This window comes from Sipha flava, unplaced genomic scaffold, assembly GCF_003268045.1.
Source record: "Sipha flava isolate LNK unplaced genomic scaffold, YSA_version1 40_pilon_pilon, whole genome shotgun sequence".
NCBI lineage: Eukaryota > Metazoa > Arthropoda > Insecta > Hemiptera > Aphididae > Sipha > Sipha flava.
The window spans coordinates 183,456-193,304 of record NW_020273126.1 but is presented as its reverse complement, the minus strand read 5'-3'; the positions used below and the strand labels follow the sequence as shown (position 1 = coordinate 193,304).

Genomic DNA, 9,849 nt, shown 5'->3' with positions numbered 1-9,849 from the left:
ATATGTGTGCGATACGTTAATAATAACGAAAATGTTAAAGAGAGACTTCTTAAAATAAATGATTGTACCGATAAAACTGGATTTGGGATTGCAAAGAATATTTACGATACCTTAATAAGAAACGAATTAAATCCAGACTTCATCGCTTTTCAGTCTTACGATTTTACCTCAACTATGTCTGGTCAATTCCATGGAGCGTAAAAATCACTGACCAATCACTATATACCTTATATCTCATGTCAAGCCCACCGTATTAACACATTTTTAGAACATGGCTGCAATGCTAGTACCATTATACTTAACGTAATTGGTAACCTAGAGGGTCTATATGTTTTTTTTAATGCTAGTACAAAACGGTATGGAATTCTTAGTAAAAAATTATCTGAAATTGAAGGTAGTTTTGCAGTTGTGTAATTTATCAAAAAACGCAATGAACGTCTCGTGCAGAATCGATTAAAGCAGTTTGAACATCGTTTGAAATAATTCTTGAAACTTTACAAGAAATCTCCTCTTCAAATTTGTACGATACAAAAACTAAAAGCCAATTAATAGCTCTGTTTAAAAAAATAACAACATTTGATTTTATTGTATCAATAATATTTATGAAAAATGTATTATATAAACTCAAAGCACTCACAAAGAAGTTAGAAGCAAAGGAATTGAATATAATTGATGCAAGTCAGGGACGCCCGGATGGGGGGGGGGCAGTGGGGGCCATTGCTCCCCCTGAGATTTTTGCGTCACTTACAAAATTGGAAGTTATTTTACATGAAGCTGATCTTGGTTATTCAGTGACTATTCGACAATCCTTGTATCTAACAAGTATCTAACATTTTTTTAATCAACAAATGATGATTCAATTAATTTATTTGCTTCAAACAAAAGGAGATTGTCATTACTTTTTGAATAAAATAATAAAATATGATGCGAATTCAATCAAATAAAGTTGTTTTTTGTTTAAACTTTATTATATTTTTTCTTATAAATATTAAAACTAATAACTATTTATGTAATTTTATATAAACTTAAATGAGTTTTGATTTTTAAAAAATTATTATTGATAGTAATACAAAATATGAGTAGATGAAATATGTAGCAGTAAATCTTCCTATAAGTATTTAGGTACTTACAATTTTTTTGCCCCCCCCCTGAGCTACATTTCTGTGGGCGTCCCTGATGCAAGTAATTTAATAGAGGGTACAATTAAATCACTTGAAAATATAAACAAAGATTCTGATGGACTGGATACTATTATAGACGCAGCTCTAATATTTTCAAGAAAACTAGATTTATATCCAATAGAAGATTTTAAGAAACATCATCATAAACGATCGATACCAAAAAGAATAGATTCTAATCCAATGACTCAATCAGACTTCTCATTAAAATTATTTTATCGTAAAGAATTTAAACAAGTATAAAACCGGGTTTACACGCAATGATAAATCGTAACGATGTGATTGTCAATTTATCGTCGTTTTTATTGTTCCAATTAATCGAAAGAGTGAATATTGTTTACACACTACGATATACATGCTACGATTTCTTATCCAATATTCTTTGTCAACCGTGGTTCATCACAACTCAGTTCGCCATTAGCTTTCGCCACGGAGGAAGTACTGTTGTGGTCGTTATATCTAGTTTGTTTAGTGAGAAAGCAAAAAAGTTGCGAAGACCAAGAAGAAAGTGGAGCCGCAAATGGTTGCTGAAGAAAAGGGAAGTTTCTCATATAAACTTATTGCGAGAAATACGAAATAAACCCAATGACTGGTGAAATTATTTGAGAATGGATGAAGAGACTTATGGTGAGTTGTTAAGGTTAGTTTCTCCGTTTATCGTGAAAAAAGACACTGTTATGAAAAAAGCCATATCTCTACATGAGATACTCTCTGCTACCTTACGATTCCTTACTACCGGAAGAAGCTTTAAGGACATGGAATTTTCAACTGCAATTTCTAAACCAGCTATCTGCAAAATAATTCCGAAAACCTATGAGGCTAAATATAATTAACTTTGATATAGTTCAATAAATTCGCTCAAGAAGTCTCGAGGTGTTTGCTTGTCACAAGGTGTTTGTTCTGCCATGATCATTTGAGTAAAAATAAAAACAATTGTCTACGAAAAAACGAACTATCCTCCGTGAACGGCCAACGCAAACTAAATCAAATTGTAGCGATAAATGGTTGTTACATGATTACACGTTCAAATTATAGTTACGATTCGCAAAAAATGATGCCGGTCGGCATCAATCATCCGATCCAATTCCAATTCCAATAAATCGATACAATGCCCTATTTATACGCAACGATAAATTGGAACAATTCGATCGTTACGATAAATTGCTAGCATTTATCGTTGCGTGTAAACTCGGTTTAAGACACACTAATAAACTTAACAACTGAACATTTAAAAATAACTATTGAAACACTCAAACCTTTATTTAATATTTTCAAAATGCCATTTGACAATAATACTTGTTCATTAGAAAATGTTGCAGGTGCTGTAAAATTATTTCCCGAAATGACAACTAGTGCGAAAATTCACGACATTGATGCAATACATGCAGAAATTGAAATTCTGTTAAATCAATGTGATGTAAAATTTAAATAACATTTTTGAAAAATTTGAGTCATCAAAATCAATTTTTCCGTGGGCTAATCGAATTTGTCATTTAGCATCGACTGCTCCTGTTACTACTGCATCTGACGAAAGAATGTTTAGTAAATTAAAATTAATAAAAAATTACGTAAGATCGAAAATGGCTGATCAACGGTTAAATGCACTGATGATGTTGAGTTTTGAAAAAGACATAACAGATATTTTGAATATCGATGATCTTGTACACCAGGGGTCTCCAAACTTTTTTATTGAAGAGCCACAAAAAATATCAAATGCTCTTAGCGAACCAAAAGTTTATTAACACATATAATTTTTAATTTTATGAAAATATAGGTATACAAATATAAGTTAACTTTAAATCTTTTTATAAAATATTGTCTACAATATACTTAAATATAGTTGGTATAAATTTAAATGATAATAATATATACATTGTAATTTTAATAATTTTTTTTTTTTTAATGAGAAGTATGAAATTGATGTTTTTCTGCTAATATTCGATCGAATTGAGGTTGTATGTTGCTAGTTCCAATTTTCAAAATTGACTCCAAGTGTTTGTCAGTCATGGCCGATCTGTATTTTGATTTGATGTATTTCATTTTAGAAAAAGTTTGTTTGCACAAATAAGTTGTAGCAAATACAGATATATATTTAATTGCAAATTTTTTTAAATTTGGATACTCTATATCTAGGAAAAATTTATAAAAATCAACTAAAGTCTCTTCACGATGTTTGATTTTCAGTGCATCATTACTTTGTAAATTAATCATTTCCATTTGAAGGGTAGAAGGTAACTTCTCAATATCACAACTAAACGGGTTTTGAAAAATATTTATTTCTTCCGATTTTACGTCAAAGTCAGAAAAATGTTGTTTAAATTGGATTTTAAGTTCAGAAATTATTTTTTGAGCGAAGTCGACTGGAAATTGTGTTTTTGATTCTGTGTTATATTTATCACAAGTAGAAAAATGAATAAAACAATTTTTGAAATTTGCGTTTCAAATAAAATAAGTTTTCGCCTAAATGCTTTTACTAATGTGTAAACATCGCAAATTAGAACATCTTTACCTTGTAATTTTAGGTTGAAGTCGTTCATATATTTTGTGATATCCACTAAAAAAGCTTATTTCCAAACCCATTCACTATCTGTAAGTAAAAGCAATGGTCGATTCTTATCAATTAGAAATATTTCAATTTCATTTTTTAGTTGAAAAAATCGCGATAGGACTTTTCCGCGACTAAGCCATCGAACTGCTGTAAAATACGGTATATCTTGGTACTCTGTTTCTATTTCTTTCAAAAAATCTTGAAACTGACGATGCCTAAGTTCGCTCAAGCGAATAAAATTTACTGTTGATATTATTGGATCCATAACACAAGACAAGTCTAAAGAATGCAAAGTCATTGGTTTAAAACCTTCTTTTTCACAATTCGTAAATATCTGTCCAATTACACCTTTTTTTGTGCCACACATATTTCTTCCGCCATCAGTAGTGATACATTTCAAATTTTCCTACTTCAAATTATATTTTAAAAATGATTTTTCGATAACTTTAAATATGTCGATACTTGTCGTAGTTATGTACATGCTATGTACAGAAAGTAGTTCATTTGAAATTTCTAAATCTTTATTAACACCTCGAATAAATAAAAGTAACTGTGACGTATCAGATACATCTGTTGATTCGTCAAGTGCTATACAAAACGAAATGAATTCTTGAGTCTTATTACTTACCTGAGAATTTAAATTATTACTAATATCGTCAATTCTACGGGTAACTGTGTTACCAGAAAGACTAATATTTTTAAAAGTATCAATTCTTTCTGGACAAATTTCTTCAACTGTTTGAATTATACATTCTTTTATTAAACTACCATCAGAAAACGCTTTTCCTCTTTTTGCCAATAGATGTGAAGTACGAAAACTAGCCTTTGTAGCAGCTTCATTAATATTTTATTGTTTCTTAAATAATAATTGTTGTGATGAAAAATTATTTTGAAGTGACTGCAATTTATCTAACCGTAATTTCTCAGTAAATTTTGAAAAAGTTGTCTTCTGTTTCGTTTCATAATGCCTTCGAATATTGTATATTATATACTCCTTAAGTACAGAAATACTTTCTTTGCATATTAAACAAATTATTTTGTCACCTGAATAAATTACGAAATAATCCAACGACCACTTTTCATTGAAAACACGACATTCTGAATCTATTTTCCTTTTCAATCCTCTTCCTGACATGTCGAATTGGTGAATTAATAGGTAAAGAATAATTTTTATAATAAAGGCACTGCAAACTTAGACATGTAACTGTACAAACGTTATGAAATAATTTCGTCGTACCGCTCGTCTATGTGACTAATCTCTCCGTTATCGACGTTAAAACTAAAAATATAAAAGGAAATTGCAATGTCTGTCGTCATAAATTATGATACGTGCCCGCGATAACGACTTTTTAAATTACACATATATTTAGATATCTATATTTTATTTACCGTCTTATGGGTGCTGCGGGCCGTTTAAAACTTGTTCGCGGGCCGTAGTTTGGAGACCCCTATTGTACACAAATGGACAACGCTAAAGTAACGCAGGGTTCAATTGTGATTAATATAAGTTTTTAAAATTTTAAATACTGTAACACTCATTTTATAACCATTTTGTAATAAATAATAAGTGATGAATTATATGATAATTATTACCTATTTCATATATTATTTTTGTTGACATTATTTTATTCTGATATAAATTTAAAATAAGTTAGGTATTCTTGAGTTTCCACTTCAAATTTAATTCAAACTAAGAATTGAAACATAAGGTAATAAATAAATTATAAATTTACAGAATGTTACTAAAAATAACTTAATAATTCACAAAAATTTTGAATTTCAAATTCTAGTCGGCAATTTTGAAGATTACACCCCCCCCCCCCCATGATTTTTTTTTTGTGATCGTCCCTGCTGGGAGTTAGACCTACCGAACGTTATGATAGTCGGTGCAATGCCGGAATACCTTAACTATAGTATTATTGACTAATATAAATACCGTCCGGTAGGTTGGGTGGGGAATGTTTGACCTAAAGTGTGCAAGTCTGCCCGGAAGGGTCTTGCTACAATTCAGGTAAACGACTGGTACTTGGTCGACGGTCGTGCGGTTTTTTATATGCCGTTTATCGGTGATTATTTCGAAATTATGAAACCAAAAAAGTGCAATCGCCGATAAACGTAGAATTATAATTTATACAATAACAAAAAGGTAGACTGGAGAGCAGTGGTGAGCGCGATCCCCGTGACTGTGGGTGCGTAAACTGGTTGACAAGATTCAATTGTGCAGTATAACCAACAGAGTATTTGTTTGAAATATGAAAATTTGCAGTTTTTAATATAGTCTAATTTTTTTTGAAAAAATATTCTTTTAAAAATGTTGTAAAGTTTCATGACTTTATAAAATATTAAACTAACTAATATTATGATATCAGTTAAAGGTTCACAAGCGAAAACAATGTTTTTAACTCTCCGATCAATTGTGCAATAATGGGATTTAATAATGACGATTTCTCCGTGTTGATTTCACATTTCAATTGCATTTTTAAATGCAAAAAAAAGCAATATAATTTCGTAAATGTTAATTTTTAGTTAGCAGAAATTTTTATGCAAAGAACAACCGTTTTTTTTTTATCGATGTATCATGAAATCACAAATAACATATGTGTCGAGAATTTATTATGTTGTTGTCCCTCCAAAAATAGAGTTACAATATTATAATCATTCACTGAGATTCAATTTTTCATGATCAACTACTAAATATACTCGTATGTATATATTTTGTAAAGTTATCAGTTTCAATATTTTCATCAGTTTGCGTCAGAATAATGGAAGTGGTAAGGTCTATACAACGATTACCTTAACTCTTATATCTGAATTTAAAATATATAATTCTTATATCTTATTACCCTTAATATTTAGAGAGGAACACACGTGATCGGTGCCTCTCGGTGATCATTATCAATAGGTTTCGAATTAGTATCTATGATTCCCAGAATTCGTTCTCTTGTGGTAAAGTTTTATCAATAAGAGATAAGATTAGCTTACAAAATAAATTTAATATACAATTTAATATTCGTTATAAATTAATAATTATAATATTTTATACCTAAATGTATAATATAAACAGAAAAGCTAGAGAGGACATGTCTCTCTATTTGCCCCACGATGGACGCCCATACCCTAACCACCCTGGTTATATTAAAGTTGTATAATTGAGCAATGAAAAATCGTTCGCAAAAAAAAAAAAAAATGATTTCCAATGAACGTTTTCATTTTATTACACACATTACCGAAACAAGAATTAAAGGGACTAAATGCATTTTCGAGTGTTTATTTTGCATATATTCAAAGAACAAAATTTTAAGTGTAAACTTTAAACAGATAATACTTATATAATAATATATAACTATTTGACCTATACACATTGAGGTTAAGTTATTACAATAAGAAAAAATGTAAAATTAATAAATTAAACAGTTTATATTAAATATATATATATATATATATATATATATATATAGTAACTAGTAATAACTACAGCCAAAACATCAAATTATTTTTATAATTATTTATTTATTTCAAGATATATTACTAGATTAAATAGATAATTCAAAATAGTATTCATCTACAACAGAAATAATCATATTTTAATTACATTTAATTATGGTTAATCGATTTCAAAATAAAAAAAAAATACAAAATAATTTAATTTTTAAAAACTATTTTTGGCACATTTAAAAAATTAATAAATGTAATTATTTTGTATAAATATTAAATATAATTTACTTTTGAGTTCTGAAAATATTTACATGAAAGGAGGATATTAGGTATTCTAAGGATTTTTAAAATGTTTTTCAGGAAAAATATATGTACATTACGACTTGTTTGTTCTGTAGCATACAATCTAAAAATTAAAATAATTTCAAAAAGAAATTTACTTTTATAAAACCAATTTTTCTTTGTTAAAATATATATATTAGCTTGTATATAATTCATGTAATATATATAAAAATAAATCATTAAAACGTACAACGATAATACGCGGGCTATGATTAATAATACCATATGTTAGCTAACAAAGAAAATAAAGAATGGCATTATTTTTAATTTGCAAAACTTTGTGAAATTTTTTTTTTATAAAATAAAAAAAATGAAAATATGATATTCTTGAGATTATTTTAGCAATGTTATTGCATATTTTTTTGAAAATTAAATTAAACTTTTCTTTAAACAATTTACAATAGGTTTTTTGTTGTATGAATTATCCACGATGTGAATGTAGTACAGTTTAATAAAATATAAAACCTAATACAATACAACTGTGCTCGTTTTTTAAAAGCATAAAATCAAGTTATTCGATTGAACGTTTGATAAAAATTATTTCTGATCTCACTATACTCGCTCATCGTAAATTCACTATACTTTTAGAAGGTAAATTACATTTGTCATAATTTTATAATCATACACAATTTTCACGATAATATTGATTTATTACCGAATTACTGTAGTTGCATTGAATCCTGAAATTTTTGATCACGCGTTCGCTATTGCTATACAGTGCTGCAGTTCACCTTCATAAAATATGTCATACTTATAAATTGAATAGGTTCTCCATCAAGGAAAGTAGTTTTCATTATACAATATTAATGAGTTCATCTCAGTATTGAAATATGTATGTTATAAATCATCTTTATAGTTTAATACGTGATTAAAATATTATATTTATGATAAAGTATTACATTACTCATTTGATTAGCATTTAAGGCCCAGTTGTTGCATATTATTTTTTGAAAGATCAAAGATGATGTTTTCCTAGCCCAAAACGTATTTCAATATCATACGAATCTATACAACTAATTATATTTTACAGATTTTTTTTATTTCTCAGGTAATTTTTGTGACTCTTTAAATAATTGATTTTATTATATTTAATAAATTGAGAAAAAAATCACGCGTGGAACTTAATTAAATTGTATCCATCCGTTCACCTAGAACGTTTAGGTCATAGAAATTAAGTCTATGTAAATAAGACCGAACCTAAAAGTATACACCTATGTATATTACATATGTAAGTATACACACACAGTTTCAATTGAGAAAATATAAATTATAACTATGAATTTGGCATTTTTAAAAATACATATACTAATTCTATATATACTTAAACATGAATATTGAATATACCTGTGCATGATGAGAATATTTCAAAAAGTCATTTAAAAATAGTAAACCGATAATATGTCTCTGTTAGTTTTACTGATTCTGTTGAAAAATAATCATGATTTTTAAATTTATTAATTTATATTTGTCATTAAAAATAAAATAAATGCGATGAGCAAGAAATTAATTTCAAAGCTATGACGGCAAATGGTAATTCTAAGTCCCATTCTGCCGAAATATTAAATTATTTATCGAGAAATGAAATGCTGAATTATCCATGGTAATGTATTTACATTGTAATTTAATCAATAATCCACACATACATTTATAAACCGAACTCGGAAAATACATGGCTTTAAACAATCCACAGTCAACAAGCAAACTGTTGCAAACTCAAAATTTTACGGAGACTAGTCAAAGGTTTTATCGACTGTTTTAAATTATTAAATCAGGTTTATTATAAAATTTTCGGTCTGTATACACTTTTATGTGTAATTATGAACCACTAATCATTTTCAGAATCGAACAATTTATTGAAATTATGTACATTGCCAACAAAGACCCTTAAATATCATATTTATGGATAAAATTGTCTACACTTTTAATTGAATAAGAGCCTAGTCTTATTTGTGCTGTGATTCATTGAAGTACGTTCTAAAAAAAGTAAAATAAAAAAATTAAATCCTTACACAACATAAATAAAATATGTGTGTATGTTAAGTACTATATTCTATATAATAAATTAAAAAAAAAAACAATTTTTTTACTAAAACTTCTATTCATATATTTAAAAAAATTATCTTTATGAAAAATTTAATAACCCATATCCATTTGTATTATTATTTTTTTTTATTGAAATTTTAATTTTAAATTAATACATTTCAACCATTATTGTTGTAATAAAACTATTATTAAATTCAAAATTACATGTTTATCTATATTGTAATTATATTTGTCGTAGGCATATAGTTAAAGCAAATAAAATGAAGTGCCTAGTTATTTAATTAAATGACTAGGAATATGATT

At 27.7% G+C, this 9,849-nt stretch overlaps 1 protein-coding gene and 1 pseudogene across 1 annotated transcript; one reads left to right on the top strand and one right to left on the bottom strand.

Moving 5' to 3' along the window:
* The first annotated feature begins 2,520 nt into the window (after positions 1-2,520).
* LOC112688825 lies at positions 2,521-2,920 on the top strand (annotated as a pseudogene).
* Positions 2,921-3,077: 157 nt separating this feature from the next.
* Positions 3,078-4,861, bottom strand: LOC112688824 (general transcription factor II-I repeat domain-containing protein 2A-like). The gene is made up of 5 exons (XM_025562211.1): positions 4,771-4,861; positions 4,375-4,560; positions 4,217-4,314; positions 3,885-4,132; positions 3,078-3,429 (listed from the first exon to the last, which is right to left on the bottom strand). Exons 1-5 carry the CDS (start codon positions 4,859-4,861, stop codon positions 3,078-3,080), a joined length of 975 nt encoding a protein of 324 aa, XP_025417996.1.
* Between the last annotated feature and the right edge of the window lie 4,988 nt (positions 4,862-9,849).

What these genes read in the sequence shown, in the direction of transcription:
- LOC112688824 (XM_025562211.1), bottom strand. Translation starts at nt 4,861, where the DNA reads ATGTCAGGAAGAGGATTGAAAAGGAAAATAGATTCAGAATGTCGTGTT. An exon ending in CCGTAGAATTGACGATATTA is followed by an intron (nt 4,315 to 4,374) that starts GTAATAATTTAA and finishes CGTTTTGTATAG; the next exon opens with CACTTGACGAATCAACAGAT. An exon ending in ACAGAGTACCAAGATATACC is followed by an intron (nt 3,430 to 3,884) that starts GTATTTTACAGC and finishes AAACCCGTTTAG; the next exon opens with TTGTGATATTGAGAAGTTAC.